This window comes from Panthera tigris, chromosome C2 (genome assembly GCF_018350195.1).
Source record: "Panthera tigris isolate Pti1 chromosome C2, P.tigris_Pti1_mat1.1, whole genome shotgun sequence".
Classification (NCBI taxonomy): Eukaryota; Metazoa; Chordata; class Mammalia; order Carnivora; family Felidae; genus Panthera; species Panthera tigris.
The window spans coordinates 153,397,369-153,416,543 of record NC_056668.1 but is presented as its reverse complement, the minus strand read 5'-3'; the positions used below and the strand labels follow the sequence as shown (position 1 = coordinate 153,416,543).

Sequence of the window (19,175 nt, the reverse complement as noted above, 5' to 3'; positions counted from 1 at the left end):
CCTGGGTGGCGCAGTCGGTTGAGCGTCCGACTTCAGCCAGGTCACGATCTCGCGGACCGTGAGTTCGAGCCCCGCGTCAGGCTCTGGGCTGATGGCTCGGAGCCTGGACCTGTTTCCGATTCTGTGTCTCCCTCTCTCTCTGCCCTTCCCCCGTTCATGCTCTGTCTCTCTCTGTCCCAAAAATAAATAAAAAAAAAAAAAAAAAAAAAAAAAAGGTTAGAGGCTACACTTTAAACAGACCGTGGTGAATACGATTAACTTATTATTGTCATTCAGAAAAGAAACTTTTAGTTCAGTGTTTATTTCAAGAAAAGGCTGCAGTTCTCTTTCAAACTCCACCAAGAGACCTGCCCAAACAATGTAGTCGTCATGCTTTAAGGAGAAAAGAAAAAAAACAGAATAAATTTCCTCCTGATTTTTTTATAGAACTTTGGAAAAACTAAAGTATGTGGAAATGCTACATCATAATCCCTTTTACGAGAAGGCTGCCTGCCTTTTCCAACTGGTTTTTAATAACAAGGCCAGGGCACAAAATCAGCAACAAAGTCCAGGCCACTCAGCCAGGGTGTGCCCAGAGAAAGCCAGGTGATGAGGTCGGTGTTGCTTATAACCAGAGCACTTTTTTTTTTTTTTGAGAGAGAGAGAGAGAGAGAGAGAAAGAACACATTGGGAGAGGGGCAGAGGGAGAAAGAGAGGGAATTTTAAGCACGCTCCGTGCTTAGCATAGAGCCCAACGTGGGGCTCTGTCTCACAACTCTGGGATCGTGACCTGAGCCAAAATCAGGAATCGGATGCTTAACCGACAGAGCCACCCGGGTGCCCCCAGAGCATTTTTTTTTAAGAACACAGATCTTCTCAAATTTGGCTTTCTGAACTCACGGATGAATGCTACCCGGCACGCAGGGAGTATCTAGAGAAGCAGCACTTGTCCGAGGTTTGCAGAGCCGCCCTAACTTTGGCACCTTGGGGAACCCAGTGTTTGGCCAGCTGAGGGAACAGCCAGTCTGTTCTGCTCCTGAGTTACTACCCCCTCGCTCGTGCTGGGGTCTCTGAGATTTAGGACACTTGCGGCCCGACCTGAAATTGGCATCTGTGGGCATGCACAAGCCTCACAGGAACAGTCAGGCCACCGAGTTTCCAACAAAGAGCCAGTATTTCCAGGATTGAAATGGAACCTGCCAGGTGATAAGAATTGTTTCGAACCACAGAGAATTACTTCAAAGACCTGGGATCGTGCAGATTGTATATGCACAGACACACATGCACTCTGTCTCTGTCTCTCTCCCTCCGTCCCTCTGCCTTCCCCTCTCCCCTCCTCCCCCTCTTCTCCCTCTTCCGGTTCCTCCCCCTCCTCCTCCTCTCCTTCCTCCTCCTCCTTCCTCTTCTTTCTAGACATATAGATAGATAGACCTTTATCCTTACTTAGTATTTAAACCTTGCGAGGCCAGTGATTCATGTTAATATGCTGAGAATTCACGGGTACTTCTATATTCAAATTACTTTTCTTGTCATCATGTAGATTATTTTTGAAAGGTAACAGGAACCCATTGCGTTCTTTCCTTGTATCTTTTTGTTTCCCCCCAGTGGAAATGTGTAATCGTTTGAAGTGTAGGGCACGTTTTCCTATATATATACCATACTTCAGCAAATCTGGGGAAATGCTATCTATGCCTAGCACGTTATTTATCTAATGAACAATGTTGCCTCCGCCTAAATACGAGTCATAATGGGCGATTGACTCTTTTTGTCTTTCTAGTTTTAAGTCTATTCATTGAAACTAAAAAGTTTTGCAGGCTTCATCACGAATTTCCCCAAATAGTCCATGTTCCATTTTCACATATTAAGTTTGCATGTTTCTGACAGTTGGACCAGCCTGCCTGCCTTCCTCCCTTCTGCCCATCCCTCCTCCCCCCTCTTCCTTCCCGATGTACCATTATGAGTAAACAAAGGTCATGGTATTTTTTCCCCACTCTATAGTTTTTCTCCATGTGGAGGCCTTGGAGTTTTTATTAAGGAGACCGTATCCAGCAAAACAGATTCTTGCTGTGTATTATGAATACCATGACTGACTCTCTTTTTATTTATGTTTAAAATCTTGAAGGTAGCACAAATAAGCAGACAGCTCAAAAGCAGAGTATTGCCTATTATAGAAGATGGGTAGATATTTTATTTCTGTGACATGTCAAATCACAGATTTGATTCTTTCCCAGACAATCTCAGCCTGGCATTTTCCAACCTGAAGCCTGGATGTACATTCTTGCCAACTTTTTTTTTTTTTTAACGTTTATTTATTTTTGAGACAGAGAGAGAGCATGAACGGGGGAGGGTCAGAGAGAGGGAGACACAGAATCTGAAACAGGCTCCAGGCTCTGAGCTGTCAGCACAGTGCCCGACGCAGGGCTTGAACTCACGGACCACGAGATCATGACTCGAGCTGAAGTCGGCCGCTTAACCGACTGAGCCACCCAGGTGCCCCCATTCTTGCCAACTTTTAACGGCATTCGCGTGTGTTTTCATTCTTCAGCGCAGTACCAATTTCCAGCCTCATTCCAGGGATCAGGCTGTCCTACTTTGTTGTAGGGATGCTGCATCCCATTTGATTTTTAAGCGCAAGGTTGCCTATCAGAGACCTCAGAGTGGGTGGACAGCCTCACATCTTTCTAGAAATGTCCGTTGGCCCCGGGTCCCCAGCAGTTCTCTTCTACCATAGTGCCCAGAAAGCAGGTACGCTTTAAGGACTATGTAGTTTTAATGACATCATACATGTACCAAGCAGATAACCTCCTCCAGGCCCATGGCTTAGGCACCATAGAATCCATGAATAAAATGACCCCAAATCTTCACCCTCGCTGTCAAGAATCCTTGAATATTCCTGCACAGAACTTGACCCTTTTCCTTCAAGAGTCACAGGAACAGGGCACCTAGGCGGTTCGGTCGGTTAAGCGTCCGACCTCGGCTCAGGTCTGGATCTCGCGGTTCGTGGGTTCGAGCCCCGCATCCGGCTCTGTGCTGACCCCTCAGAGCCTGGAGCCTGCTTCAGATTCTGCGTCTCCCTCTCTCTCTGCCCCTCTCCCACTTGCACTCTGTCTCTTTCTCGCTCAAAAATAAATAAACGTTAAAAAAAAAAAAAAAAAAAGCATTTAGCCCAGGACCACACACCGACATCTATCATCACTTACATTGAGACCATCCAGGTAGCTCTTAAATTCAACCATTTCTTCCAGTTCCTTCGTGTAGAGTGGTTTGAGAACCTGCTTTTTCTCTTTCTTCATCAATGGCCAACCCTAGTAGGCTGCAATACCTCACAGAGCCCATGCCAGCCCGCATTTCTTATAAGATGATCAACCTGTACTGGATTAAAAATACAGATAATTTAAAACAGCAACCACACCCATTGTCCTTGACGTGGGTTTCTCAGGATCGAGGGGTCAGAGCCCATCAAACCAGAAGGCATTCACCTACAAATGCTTGCAGTCTTGAGTGCAACTAACTCCTTAACCTTTAACTGCCCCTTCAAGCGAAAACATTCTATTAAAAGAGTAACGAAAACTTGGGCCGGGCATCTGGGTGGCTCAGTTGGTTAAGCGCCCGACTCCGGCCTAGGTCATGATCTCACCAGCCGTGAGTTCGAGCCTCGTTTTGGGCTCTGCACTAACAGTGTGGATGGAGCCTGCTTGGGATTCTCTCTGCCCCTCCCCAGATCACCCTCTGTCTCTCTCTCTTAAAAGTAAAGAAGTAATAGAAACTTTACAGGAGGTTGGGACAGGGAGAAGGGGGAGGCGTCATCACGTTCGGCCAGGGCCAGCCTTTGGAGGAAGATTGCAGTCAAGGGCCCGTGGCCGATGAGCCGACTTTAAACTGCAGCCCCCTCTTTTAAATGACCAACCGCGTGCTCCCTTTACGTTACTTTCCAAGAACAGCATCTGGGGTCCAATCAGCATCGCTGCAGATGACCCCAGAGCTGGGGTGCTGTCCCCCGACACATGCACACCAGTTTGTATGTCTTCTGGCTGAGCCCCGGGTGTGGCAAAACCACACACACCGATAAGGGTTTCCTCCCGGGAAAATACCCATTTCTCCTTCAAGCCAAGTGGTGGGCTTGGTGTTTCTGCCGAGAGAGATACACTGGCCCAGGGAATTATACCCCCAGTGGCCCCCGTTGGTCATCTGCAACATTTCTTCAGGATGCTTCCATTTAGAGCAGGATCCGAATGGAGCCAAGCTCTCGGCGGCTTAGAAGTAAATGCTCGGAGACATTATTTTGCCTATTGGCTCTCACTGAGTATGCATTTGTTCTCCCTGAGCCTCTGGGAGTCCTCTCTCTCTAGACAGATAGCTCTTTTCACCCGCTGGCTGCTTTCCTGTCTTCTGGGAAAGGAGGCACCTTCTTCAGCCCTTCCACCATCTTTTCTTCAGCCCTTGGGATCCCCCAACGCACACGCATCCTGGGGTGGTTTCGCTATTACCCTCCTACCTCTACCTTGAAAACAGGCTTCCTAGAGATCGAATCTCCCCTCAGAGGAAAAACTCCCAACGCAACGTCGCTCCCCACTGGAACCAAAGACACGCGGACGTCAAAGGCCTTCATGTATCGTGCCTTTCAAGTGCCTCTTCCAACGGGGAGTCCGAGGATGGCAGGAATTATTCATCGAACGCTTACGTTCCTCCCGAGCAGAGATGTTGATCTCAGCACGGTGGCCTCTTAGGGCTCCCGACCGGGTCTGCAGGGCTGTTGCCATGTCACTTTGGGTAACGCCGCGTTGGGCGGGGCACGGAAAGAAAACACCCAGCAGGGAAAATAAGAGGCTCTGGCATTCAAGAAGGCACAGAGTTGGCACATGCGATGGGGATAGGTCATCTTCTTCTTGGCGCCCGAAGCGTGCATCATGTCATCCCCAGAGTCTCGGTGACACTTCGGTGAGCGCTCCGCGGAGTGAGAGCCCTCGGGACACTGCGTGGAATCAGAGAGGCGAGTGGCTTCAGGACAAAGGAGAGGTCCTACCTCTCTATGTCCTTTAGCCTGGAAATGGGAGCAAGGCCGGCTGAATGACGGGAAATCGTGTGTTTGATGGATGCCATCACTTTTCTCAGGAAAACTCGGAAACTACCCACAGCCTGACCGGTCTGGCACGTTCTGTTCGTTGTGTCTACTCGTTCCCTTAAGATTGCTGTCAAGGTTGCCTCTGGGAACAGAAGGCTTTGAGAAAACCCTCAGTGTGAGGCTTTCGGGGCCGGGTATCCTTTGTGTCACGTGCTTTAGCTCTCTGGGGAGCTGTGCCCTTAAATCTCTTTCACCGTTGAATTCTCTCGTTACACGGGTAGCTCCTTGAGGACCAGCATCATCTCTTTCCTTTCCCTAACAGCCTATCCAGAAGGTCAATAAATAAGGGCCCACTCCGTCTCTGTCCGAGTGCAGCCAGACCAGAACCTTCTTGAAATGCATACATTCAGAAATGTGTCACGTTTTGCTTCTTTGCCTTTATAGTGGCCTTGGGGGGGGCATGGGGGGGGTCTCCTTTAACCCCTTCCCGCACCGATTCGTAGGGCTCTGAGTGATTAGATGCCTTGGCTTTTAGGCGAAGAAAGCAGAACCCCAGAAAAGTCATCCGGCCCTCGCCGATTACACTGCCCTGAGTCGCTGAGTCACCGAATCACTGAGTCGGCACGCCCCACTGTGTGCCAGGCCTTGTCCTCAGCACTGGAGATAATACAGAGGTGTAGACTCGCACAGGCAGAAATCTCCACCACTGTGCGACTTCAGTAAGGGGAAGTGATCTTTACTGCCTGATTCAGATATCGAGGCTTGTTCCAGAATGGCTCCTTTGCATCCCTGAGACCTGGGGGTTGCAGCGATGGAGTCAGCAGCCAGCGGACTTAGCACTTGAGAGAGAGGACAAGTAGGCAGCTTGCTGTCTTTTCCGCCACAGGCTGGCCATGAATGGTGCAGGGTTGACGTGAGGATACAATGTCAGCATCTATGGAAAACAGTCCAGAATTACCCATGTCAGAGTCAATACTCAGGCAAAGCCTTTGTTGGCGTGGCTGGTGAATCCTGTAGAGAGAGTTTGCTGTCAGAGTGCCAAGGCACAGTTGTAGCCCAGAGCTAGCCTACGTGACCAGAAATGAATCCCCTTTGTGCCCGTGTCTCCTGAAATTCCCCGCTCTGTACTTGGGATGGCAGCATACATCCGTCTCTGCGTCTTCTCCCTCCTTCCCTTTTGCGGGGAGGACATTGCCCCTGCAGTCAGAGACCCTTGAGACCCTTAAGACATTTTGGCAGTTTTGTTGTGGGAAACACCCTTTAATTCCTCTTCTCCCTTGGACAGCCTTTCCAGTCTTCTGCTGTCAGCTGGGGAGCGTGGGGAGACAGAGCTGAGGTCCTGGGCGGGAAGTTTAAACCCCTATGTTGATTCTTTCGATTAGGTTTGGTAACGATCGCAGGCAATGGCAATTCTGCAAAGGCAACGTCCGGGCGTGAAATATTCATGATCTACGGCCCCCAAAACGTCGCGTTGGCATAGTGGAAAACAAAGATATCAGCGGGATGAAAAGTTAATTTTTCCTCCTTTCCATGGGGGGGGGGGGTGGAAACAATGATGAGTTTTACAGTCATTTCACACACCGGATGGAATAACAACGTCTCAACTTATCTTCGCTTTTATTCATTTTATCTACGTGCCTCTCCCTTTCTTCTCCTCCGCAAGAAAGGTTTTAATAACTCAAACATTTAGCTCCTACCCCGCCGCCTGTCACCGCGTCATATTTGTTAAGTTGCATTGTGTTTGAAGTGACAGACGCATCTTTCACTTCGTGTAGAAAGGAAGGTGATGAGTTCATGTCAGATATGCAGAATAAAATTCATATTTCTGCCCGCCCTTTTTTTGACATGCCTTTTCTCTTTATGATGATTTTTTATCATTTTGAATCGTTTAAGCCAGAGTTGAAAGGATGTATTTTGTGATAAATTCTCGCTCCATTACAAGGTGTCTGCAATTCAAATACCTGAAAATAGAGAGTATGGATTATTTTCTTGGCATCCAGAGCTCCAGGAGAGGGGGCATTTTGGAATACTCCCTTGAACGGAACTGAATTTAGGGTATGGAAGTTGGAACACCTGTGAGATTAATAACACCCAGGCAAAAGTTACCATTTCAGTTGGTGACCCCCCCCCCCCACGCCACCCGATCCCTGAAACTACATTGCCTTTGTAGGAGATCACGCTACAGTGATAGGGAGAGAAATATTTAGGATGAGTGTCTAACTCAGTGGGATTCCTGGAAGATCTAATTATGCAGGAACATTTTCTTGTGTTTTGTTTTGGCAATGTTATATGGTAACATTATCCACAAGATCCCAGCAGGGTTATTTAAGTTTGCGGAAAATTTGTTGTCGTTACACTTGGAATGACAAAGTAGCTCCCCAAGTCTGAGAGCCCGATTGATTGATTGATTGATTGATTTTTTTGCCTGAAGATCAGGGAAGGCGCTCATTTGCAAAGGTTACATGTGCTCTGGCACCAGTATAGATTCTAATTAATTGGGCCACATTAAAAATTTATAGCGCCTTCCTACAAACCCTGGGCACACTTTGTCTGGGAGTCCTGCAGGCATGTGATTTCCTGTGTGGCTTCTGGAAAGATGGGTACTGTGAATTCTCTACGCAGAAGGAAGAAATCGGGCGGGTAGCCAGCAGCCAACTTTTGGTCATTCTGTTATTATGGTTTATGAGCTTTTAGGATTTTAAAAGAGAAAGGCTGAGAATAATGTCTAGAAATGCACATATGTCCGCGTGATGTTAGGGATAGAATCAGGGGAGACACCCATAGCGACGTCAGAGGCTCTTGTCTGTGCAGTTCTCGTGTGGTGTTTTCTGGCTCGCGTGAGAGGAAGGAATATGGCGGTCTAGTGAAAATCCATGCGTTGGCCTCTCTTGCGGTGTCCAGGAAACGAATTGTATGGAGTAGGTGAGGCTGGTGGAGGTTTCTAGTACAGCTGTCACTGGGGGAACACAGGGTATTAAAAAGAGCTCTGATCCACAATTAAAATGATGAAGTCCTGACCCCACTGTGCCACTCGATGGTTGTGTCTCTAGCCCAGGTCACTTGACACGACGTCGCCTGGCCTGGCTGACGTCAAGGTTCTTGGCGGTGCTGGGGTTCTCTGGGTACTTAAGTTTGGACCTGGCTGGAGGCAGATGATATACTACCTCGTATATGGCTAAATCATGCTTGGACTCTTAGCATGAGATAGGAAATAAAGGTGGTCATTAGCCGGTGTGGATGATCAAGGTGGAGACTATTTAAAATTTCCAAGACTAGACCCAGTCTCCGTGACCACACAGTTACGGCCATAGCGTCCTCCATACTCTCTCGGAGTCTTGGGTCATCTTCAGTGATGGCAGCAGGGGCCATTAGTCCTGCTCTCCGTGGCATTGATTTCGGTCAGAAGATTCTCCTTATCGGCAATAGAAAATATGCAAAGTTCCGAGTCTGTGACGCGACAGGCTAGTCCTGACCAGCTGCTTTCTCACATCCGGAGTGTTGACAGCCCCGTGTTTGCATTGCTGTGAGAATGTGCCCAGAGTTGTCTTTTTCAGTTAGAAATGGTGTCTGTTACTTTGTGCGGAGAGAACACCTTGGCCACAGACATCTTGATTCTGATAGAGGTGCGGTGGAAGGTTCTCTGAACAACGCGTCCTAACCTCTTTATTCTTATAGTGTCCACAGTGGATAAAATAAATACAATGGCAAAGCTTATCTTGCCAGAGTCAAGACTGAGAAGATGATGGTGAGGGTGATGATGGTCCGTTTATGGGGTATGTACGTGAGTCAAGGGCCAACCTAGGCCAGTTATATCCACAGAGCTTGCCCTCACGTGTATGTGTAACTGATACATCGGAGGAAATTTGTAAAGTAGGATGACAGTTCCTCTTCTTGGGACTATCATTTTCTGCCTTTGATCTCTTTGTATATTGATTTGTTTACTTGTGATTTATATCGTATTCAGGGAGAAAAAGGTTTTTTAGGTTCTTTTTTACTGTGATAAAATATAGATAACATAATATTCGTCACATTAGCCTTTCCTAGATGTACAATTCAGTGGCATTAAATACATTCACAGTGTTGTGTAACCATCACCACATCTATACCCACCACTTTCTCCTTGTCCCCAACAAAACCTCTGTACCCATTAAATAACAACTCCGTTCCTCCTTGTCTCCAGCCCCTGGAAACATCTGTTCTCTATTTCTATAGGTTTGCCTATGCGAGGTACTTCATATAAGTGGAATTATCCAATATTTGATCTGTGTCTGGATTCTAATGCCTTCATGGTCCATCCACGTTGTAGCAGGTATCTGGATTCCGTTCCTCTCTAAGGCACACAATTGCTTTCTGTTTATCCATTCATCTGTGGATGGACACTTGGGTTGTTTTCACCTTTCGGCCGTTATGAATAATGCTGTCATGAACACAGGTGTGCAAGTATCTGTTCGAGTCCCTGCTTTCAATCCTTTTGGATGTGTGTGTATATATAATATATATATGTAATATAGATAATATATATAATATATATATGTAATATATGTACGTGTATATATATACACACACATACTGGGAGTATATATCTGAAGTGCTAGGTCATATGGTAGTTCTATGTTTAAAATGGTAGCTTCTTTTTTATTCTTTTTTCCTTGGTTCTAAAGTTTGGAGCAACACCAAGCAAGGCTAATTTCTCTTTCTCTGAATATTCTGTGAGCGTTTGAAAATAGCTATGATGTCCTTTCTAAGTCTTCTCTTGTCTCAGCTAAATATTCCAAGTGATGTAACCTGTTTTTTTAGAAGCCAAATGTAAGATCTTCTACCAGTCCCACCTACATTTCATGTTAATTACTTTTATCAAGTAGTTCACTCTAGGGGAAGATCCAAATACTTACTCTGGGGTCAAGTGCATCAGACTGCTTCCCCAAGTTTATGTTTCCTGACCTTGCGATACACGGAGGAAACATTTTAGAGTTACAAAAGCAGAAGCCATCTTTATTTGCCAGTTCATGAATAATCACAAAGTGGATGGTGACGATAAAAGTCCTCCACCCGTCTTTGAAATTTCTCATGTGGATCCATTAGAAGTATTTAACCTTTATTTTGCATTTTTAGAAAAAAAGTGGCTTTTTTTGAGACTGTATTCGTTGACTTGAATATCATGTCATAGTGTAGAATATCCTTACACATAGTAGACATTCCATAAAGACTTGTTAGAAGAATGGAGAATTGAAACATTGGTTTTTCTCCATTGGATGTTTTTACTGAGATCACATCTCTCTTGTTTTAAAGGCACTTGTGATTATCATGGAGCTCTTCTTATGTCCAAAGCTGTGACACCAATTATTTCCATTACTAGGGTTCTGCTCGATGTTGATCTAGGTTGTGTTTGTGTCTGGGTAAAGAAGAAAAAGTGATATCCTACATAAGAGCTCTACATGTTCGTAAGCTGCCTAACTCTTAAAACCCAAAGGAGAGCGTTCATGTAGAATTTTTCTACACCTAAAACCCAAGTACGAAAATTCCTTTTCTTAAACATCCCCCCCGGTTCTTCCTCTCCCAGACAGTTGTCTGGTTATTTTGGCATTTGCACGGGTGGCTCAAGAATATTACGGAATGCCTATGCATTAGGTCGATCAAAGAGCTTAGTTAAAGGGTAGAGCTCCTGGTTGACTGTTTCGTGTATTGACCAAGAAAATTTTCTTTGGGAAATTAAACTGATGTGAAAATTTGTTATCGATGTTTTTTGTCACCTGGGGAAAAAGTTCAAACTTGCTGAAGATGTTAGTCTGTACACTCTGTTCATGCCATGGTTGATCTCATTTCTGGAAGGATCACATTCCAATTACATTTTTTTTTTACTCTTTAAACTTAATTTTACATGCTCAAAATATTTTTAAGCATTGACAGAATAACCGTTTTGAGAATAGGATAGGTCGTTCGTTCATAAGGTGTCACAGCTTTTGAACACCTTAACACAGCCAATTGACACATCACTAATGTCACCCCAATTTGCAAGTGGCATCTGTTTGCAGAGGTTGGACCAGCTTAAAATAAAAAAGAAGGGATGATGCATTAGGGCAGAAATATTTCAATTGTTCCAGTAAATCAGTGTTGATTGTGTTATTTCATCATCTAGTGCCTCTATTGACTTGAAATAAGATGAGCCATCCTGTGTTAATTATTAGTAAAAGGATGATGAGGAAAGTAACTAATAAAGGGACCTTCCTGACTTGCTAGTAGAATTCCACGTTAATTTCCTATTTTAGATATCCCCTGAGAACTAAATCACTCCTGGAAGTTGAATCTAATCCGGATCTCTCACCACATGACAGCCCAGTGGTTATGTCTTGCTCCCCTCTCCCTGTCTTTCTCATCCCCACGATCCCACAGTTGCTATTATTTTCAACTCGGAAGTAAGCTTGAGAAGAAAACCTAAATATAATGTGAAACGGTAATGATTTTACTCATTTTCCGCATCGTAAACATCTGACAGCCTTGTTGATCAATTTCCTATAGCTTGTCTTGCAAGCGATTGACTGCCTTTGCGACGTACTATCCCCTAAATTATGTTTAAAATGTTATTTCCACTGAAAGAACTATAGTAACGTTTATTTTGTGCATTTGTACAGAGTCTCCTTTTTCTCCCCACCCCCCAAGCCCACTATCACAATTGAAACTTGGCCAGAATATCCATTACTCAAATGTTGGATAAAAGATAACTTGGTAAAAATAGTTTTGCTCTCTTGTGAGAATGGGGGAAATTTGAACAGATTATGATTAAATAGCCATGGAAGAGTCGGGTAGCTTGGCGAACAGAAAGCCGGAGTAGGGTTGATTTCCTGGCACTGCTTTCTTAGCAAAGAGAACAATTTTAATCAGTTACAAAAATATTTGTGATCCGTATGTTCCTCTGCTCATCCCCATCTGCCCATATTCTCTTTTATCTCGGTAGATGATAACTTTATGATTCAGGCGTGCAAGAATAATACCTCGCTGACTTTGGAGCTCGGTGCTATTTCAAAACGTGTCCTGGTAATTATGCCACACACACACACACACACACACACACACACACACACACACATATCCAGGCTGTTCCCACTTTGGGTTGGTTACGTGAATACCAGTTTGTTCTTCCTCTGTCTTCGTGGAAAGAAATATATCTTGTATCCACCTGCTGGGGCTGGAATAATGCATCTGAGGCTTAGATTTGAAAACTACGTTGCCATTCACCTGCTGGATTAAATGCCACTTTGCAAATATGAGGATCAGAGAAGGAAGACCAAAAGATCGCGGTGATCGTTGATAACTTCATTTTCTCTGGGAAAAGGAAAACAGAAGCCACAGAACATGTGGTAATGCCATCCATCACTGGTGCCTATTCTGAGACATATTAGATAATGGGCTGGTTACTTAAATAGATCCTAATTGTAAGACGTGTTGACTTCTATTTAATATCGGGTGTTAGCCAAGTGGCCGTGGTGAAACTGGTCGAAATTGAAAACTTGAAATGACTGTTGATGAGCGATCCATTTTTGCCCTAAATGCACGTTTGCTTCTCTCTCATAGCTGCATGGTGTTTAGCAACAAAAGAAGCATCGGAAAGCCAACTTGGCCGTTGTAATAAGACAGGAATGAGGCTAGAAATCACTGACTCTGTTAGTGATCCCGCTTTCAACAGTTGTTCCCCCCTTGCACAACAAATGGTGTTGTAATCCAATATGTTGTCCTTAGAGCCACGGTAAAATCTGGTGAGGAGCCAGCTGTGCTCATTTAAACTTGGTGGGGGGGGGCGGCCCAGGGAAGGCAGAGAGCGTTTCTCAACTCGGGACGCAACAACTGAGCTGCAGTCGGGTGTTTGCAAAGATGGGCGTATGATGGGGAGAGGTGTCCGTGCAGTTGGGAGTTCGCAGGCGTGCCCCAGGGTTGCCGCGGAAGGGAGAGCTACCCATGCTTGGTTTTGGCAAACGTCAGCAGGGATCCGTCTCTGGGTTTGCGTTCGAGCTGCCTTTGCTGCCCCCCCGTAGCGGTTGTGAGAAAGAGAAAATGCACACGAGAGCGAGGGGTTGTTTCCAACGGGCTCCAAGTTTGCAAATCTGACAGCGTTTCTTTTGCTGTCAGACCGAGAGCCCGGCTGGTGGTGGCAATCCTGAGAGCCCAGCTGGTGGTGGCAATCCTGGCGGGGAGCGAGGGGAACGGGGAGACACTGTGCTCAACTGCCCAAGGAGAATATTAGGAATTCTTCATGCCAGACTGGAAGTGGAGAGGGCACGAGTGCTCTCAGCCCTGCCACGGTGAAAGTTTTCTTTTTTCTTTTCTCTTTCTTTCTTTCTTTCTTTTTTTTTTTTTTAACTGTTACAGCCAATGCTCGCTAAATCAAAATCTTCAAGTACGCTTCATTAAAAAGGAGGCACGGAAACGGCACTAGGCTATATGATACTCATCTACGATTGAAGCAAAGAGCCTTTGGTTTTTTAAAAAAGGAGGCAAGACTTTTAGCTCACGGGGTGATCTGGATGCTCATTGAGGCAGACACACGAACTGGTTGTTGGTTTTTTTTTTTTGTTTTTTTTTAATATAAAGTGCGAGATTTCACTAAAAAAGGTTAAAATTGAAGTGAGTAATCTTCGGCGCATAATGCAATCGTTAATTTTAGCTCCCTGCGTGGGTGCCGCTCTGACTTGAACAGTCGGGCTGTAGCCTTCGTTAGAGAAGAAGCAGGCAGCCCGAGACAGGTGGGGCTGATCGAGCTGTGAACGTGATTTGCTGGAAGCTGGTCATTAGCGTTAGAAATCGGGTCCGATTGTTTTGGTCGTTCGCCCCGCCGTGACCGTTGCCATTATGATTATTGACTTCTCGTCTTTCTTTCAGGTTGACGATGGGTCACGCCGTGTAAGGGAATCGCAGGGAGATGGGCATTCTGAACTGTTAATGGGGACATGGGACTCCAGTTGTCTCTGATCACTGGTGTGGATTTTCCCGGGGTAGAGCGACAGAAGCCGCCAGTAAGTCGCCAAGACCTACGTCAGGAGCTCTGCGCGAAAGGTAAAGGCCTCGTTGTCTGGCTGTCAGCTCATCTGTATTTTGTTACTGTCTAAACGTGTGCCAAGAAGAGGTCCGTGAGTGTAACCACTACAGACGGCATCTATGACAGGGACTCAACTGGCTTAGAGTCTATAAAGTTAGTAGAGCTCGATCTGTTCCTTCCGTTTTTTTTTTAATTTTTTTTTTTTAACGTTTATTTTATTTTTGAGACAGAGAGAGACAGAGCATGAACGGGGGAGGGGCAGAGAGAGAGGGAGACACAGAATCTGAAGCAGGCTCCAGGCTCCGAGCCATCAGCCCAGAGCCCGACGCGGGGCTCGAACTCACGGACCGCGAGATCGTGACCTGAGTCGAAGTCGGACGCTCAACCGACTGAGCCACCCAGGCGCCCCTGTTCCTTCCATTTTAAAGTTGGTCACAATCTCCTTTCTCGTTGAAAGGCTTTGAAGAAAGAGTCAGGGCCACGGAAGTCCCATCGCCTCCCCCTACCCAATAGGTTGAGAAACACGGTGTTTGCCCTCTAGAAACAACCTTCGTTAGCCACACACGTAGCCCAGCCAGTGTCACTAAAGTGTGAGGCGTCCGTCTGAATACACTGGATGGAAGATTCTAAAGCCTCCTCCGACTTGAAAGCATTGCTCACCAGTAACTCACAGACTCGAGTACCAGCCTTTGGGCAAGTCTTCCTCTGGCATTCCCATAATCCTTTGCTGAGGAAGCCTGCATTGTTTTGAAAGATATCATTAGGTGCCATCTGTTCTGTCACGCTGGATCTTAGCAGATTTGCCACAGAAGTTGCTGTGGTCGAGATTTTTCTCATGCTTCCTCTATGCAGTTGGAAGTCAAGTGCCTGAATTTAGTAAATGGTCATTAAACACTCCCAGGGAAACGTCACCACCGTTGTGTCTGATAATAATCACCGTGGTAATGAGCGGTAGGAGGACAGCCCTCCCTTTGGGGGAATTTTGTGGAAGAACTTTTGTGGACGGATGGACTTTCTGGGTCCCGGTGTCTTTCTTTCTCGTTTTCTTTTTCCTTCCTTCACTCCTTCCGTATTTCTTTCCTCCCTCTCCTCTGCGTTTTTTTCTCACATCTTACAAAAAAAAAGAAAAACCAAGGGGGGAGTAAATGCTCAGTCATTCATGCACCTCGGTTGACGGCCCATCAGGAAGGGGAAGGGTCAGGGGTGGTATGGGGGTCGGGGGACAAAAGATAGTAACAGGCTCTCCCTTTGGAAAGCCATTTCCAATGTCCATGTAGTGGTCTAGTGTGAGCCCCGAGGAGCAGGGCTCAGTGGCCATAGCTTCATTAGAGCCGCCTTCCAGAGACTTCCTTCTACAGGGTCGGGGCAGCCCCAGCGGCTGGCGGGAGCCTGGGAGAGCACTTTTGCCTTCAATAATGGAGCTGTCAGTTTGAAGCCGGACGGCGTTGGCCCTGAAAGTGTTATTGCCAAATTTAGATGCCGTGTACGAACGGAATCCTTACCTCTTCGGTTGCTTTTTGCCCCTCGCACGGCGTCCTGTATTCCCCGTGCCTGGGAGAGCGTGCCTCCGGTTGAAAACTCGCAAATACTTTTCGAATCGTCTGGGGCCTGCTGCCCAACACCCAGAGCACCTCGTGACTCAGCGGCGGAGGGTCGTTTCTTCCAAGAGTTGGACGGAGACTCTGTTTCTCTTTGTCCCCTGCTTTGTCGTGGGGCATAGGGACTGGTAGATGTGTGGGAGTTCCGCGTCTCCACCTAAGATTTGTCGATCCCTTTTGATGGCAAGGTGTGTATTCGCAAGCGTGTGTGTGTATGGGTGCGGAGGGGGTGTGGAGAGGGCGCCCGAATCTGCCTCTCGCGTTTGCCTTGGGTACTGGATTTGATCTGGCTTCGTCGTTCTCCCCTTGTGTCACAGTGACAGAGCCGCCCGAGTCGCTCATTTGAATTCGAATACAAAAGGAGACATGAAATGCCACGGGAATAACAGTCAAGGCTCTACAGTGCGCTGACTTTACGTTCTGACTTCTTCACCTCGTAGGGCATCAAACCTTGTGATTTTACTTTGCGTCCGGGAGGATGTCCGAGCCAGGAGACCTGAATCCGGCCATCGTGGAGGAAGGCGGGACTGAGCAGGAGTCGGCCACCCCAGAGAATGGCATTGTGAAATCCGAGAGTCTAGATGAAGAGGAGAAACTCGAATTGCAGGTGAGCCTGGAAACCTAGTCTCTCGAACCACTGGGTGCAGTTCCTTTCCTTTATTTTCGGAGCGCTTGGGAGGTTTCCCCCCCTTTTTTTTTTTTCTCCTTCTTTCTTTTCTTTTTCTCCACTGGAGAGTTTGACTACTAAATGAATAGGAAATCCATAAAGCTAATCCTCTCCTTTCCTACTTATTAATTGCTTTTTCTTCCCGAGCAAAACGTGCTCCGAAATGCCCTTTGAAATGAAAGCAAGGGCCAGAGATCCTCTTTGAGGACTGAATTTGCACACGGCCGTCTCCAGAGTGATTTCCAGACCACCTCATGGAGCTTGAGAAGGGTTTCTCCCTGAGGCAGCTTGAGGCTGGCTGAGACTTAAAAATGGATTTGCTCTTCCACGGAAAGCTGAAGACGCAGCTCATTATCATGAGACTAAGAAAAATCAAATCTGTGGACCTTTGAGGGCAGGCTAAGATTCAGTTCATATTAGCCCACCAACCTAAGCCCTAGAACTCACAGCCAGGGAGAGAGAGAGAGGGCAAGAGGAACAGAGACAGAGAGAAAGCCCTAGAAAAGGGCAGGCCAGGGACGGAGGGGGCTATTGGGGCTGTTGGGAGTGACTGACAGTACCGAAAAGGTGATACGATTAAATACACCACGATTTATGAGAGAAGGAGATTTGGTAGAGGGAAAACCAACTGTATTTGCAAATATCCTGTATTGATTTTCTTTGAACCGAACTACAATAGTGTTCATTCTTTTTATGTACCAGTGAACAAAGGCAGAGAACCACATAATGGCCAAAAGCTTCAAGGTCAGCTTTCCCCCCTTGCATAGCTGCTCTAAGGAGAAGGAGCTAAAAGTTAAAAAGGTCAAAAGTTGTGGGGAGAGGGGGAGGGGAGTCCTTCTCAGTGGTTATAAGACCTTATTGTGCCTATTGATTTCTGGACTCTAGTGACCTCTCTCTCTCTCTCTCTCTCTCTCTCTGGTTGTTGGTTTACTGTTTGTTTGTTTGTTTTACTTTGTTTCCAACACACAGAGGCGACTGGCAGCTCAGAACCAAGAAAGAAGAAAATCCAAGGTAGGATTCTGGAGATTCCACATTGACGTGATATCATGGATGTCAGTTGCTTAGTTTACACCCGGGTGAAAAGATTTGCCAACAGTTCAAACGGTCGCGTGTGGATCTTGGCTCTCCTGGTCCTGCCCGCTTGGAAGGGGGTCCTGTTGACACTTGTCTTTTCTCCCTGGCTCCGTAGGCTTTGCAATTAGAGCGCTTAGTGTTCACGTGGCCGCAAATGTGTGTATCTGATCCTGTTTTTCACAATTGCAGATTTGAGAGTGCCTTACACGGTGAGCCCCGGCTTGTTTGGCTGTCCTTTTGCGAGACACCTGGGGCAGACGTTTTAGTTGCCCCGGTGGGTTTCTCCCTCGAAGTAAACAGGTGCCGGTGTTTCGAGCCCGTTCCTCGTCTTCTGAAGCATCGTTTCCATCCAGGTCCCTCCCAAACTCAGTGTTAGTCCCGTCATCTCTTCCTCCTTAGATGATCACGAGATGGCAGCAAGGCATTCGTTGTATGTTTCCGATGTGATGGGCACAGTTTGCTAAAAGCGTTCCTTCCTGACATGCACGCAGTCACGTCCTCCTCCTCCTGCGTCCCCACCAACCCAGGGGGCTCAGTCTGGGAGCCAAGGCACACAGACGGCACTGAGCCCCCCGTTCGAAGCTCGGTGTCCGAAGTCTGACTTGGGGGTGTCCTGTGAAGGGGGGGGGGGAGACGATTTGACAGCCGGAGGACGTCTTCTGCTTGTTGTCTTTATTTTCCTGTCCTTGCCTCTTCTCTCCCCTCCCCAGTCAGGAGCGGGGAAAGGTAAACTGACTCGCAGCCTTGCTGTCTGTGAAGAATCCTCGGCCCGACCAGGGGGAGAAAGTCTTCAGGACCAGGTACATACCCCCTGTCATTTCCATTAGCTGCACGAATGGGATCTCTCTTGGTGTGCGTGTGCATGAGTGGAAAGCTGGCACTCCGCACTGGTTTGGGGGAGAAAAGAAAGATAATCAAAGGAAGAAAGAGTTTGCTGGCTTCGTCCCCCGTTGACGAGCTATGCTAAACTAGCCGAACAGTGTGTCACAGAGTGTTACGTTTGTTTTTTTCCAGACTCTCTGAAAACTGCAAATGGGAAGGAATGTCAAAAGAATTTAGATAAAACACTTAAAAAGTAAGCACGGTAGTGCTGAGTTTCCTCAAAGGCTCTCTCTTGATAAGACCGAACCAAATACAGTCCTTAGTGTCCACTCTCCTTCCTTCCGGGACCTTCTTACCTCTCACTTCCCAAATGCACTTGCCTATAAGAAACACAACTCTTGGCTCTTACAAAACTTTAGAAATAGTGCATAAGGTGCATTGAGCTTTGGAGACCTATTTTTAAGGACTTTGGTAGAGATTTCTGAATCCTGGAACAAATGGCCAGAAGTGAATCCGAGCTGGTGGTGAATTTCATATTATTAAATTTATAGGAATTTAATATTCTTATCTATCGCTGTGGGTCCTTCCACTTAGGTTTGCTCCTTACAGCGAGACTATTGGGGTCGGAAAATTCACATTCTGACGAAACCCTCCCGTGACCAAACGGGAACTTCATGTCGTATTTATTTTTGTTTGCCTTTTAGGCATCGTATCAGCTTTTATAAAAAATAGTCTAGCTGCCGAAATGTTCCTTGCTTTTTCAGAGGCTGAGAGAAGTCCAGACAAAAGTAAAAGGATTTATCTGAGCCCAGGGGAGAGAAAATTGATTAAGATATCATTGTTTTTGTTTGCTCTTGTTGGCTTTCCTCTTTTTACTTTAATTGAAATACTCTAAATTCTCCTCGTGGATGCAGAGAGCATTGAGAGCACTTTCTTTAAAAGGAC

The 19,175-nt window shown here is 46.5% G+C and overlaps 1 protein-coding gene across 1 annotated transcript in view; it reads left to right on the top strand.

Moving 5' to 3' along the window:
* The window catches only part of ARPP21 (cAMP regulated phosphoprotein 21), a 154,577-nt gene that overhangs the window by 25,358 nt on the left and 110,044 nt on the right, over positions 1-19,175 (top strand). The window contains exons 2-5 of the mRNA XM_042999106.1: positions 13,913-14,086; positions 16,108-16,274; positions 17,304-17,345; positions 18,119-18,208. Coding sequence (XP_042855040.1) covers positions 16,146-16,274; positions 17,304-17,345; positions 18,119-18,208 — 261 coding nt within the window. The 5' untranslated portion in view covers positions 13,913-14,086; positions 16,108-16,145. The remainder of the gene's footprint in view (positions 1-13,912; positions 14,087-16,107; positions 16,275-17,303; positions 17,346-18,118; positions 18,209-19,175) is intronic.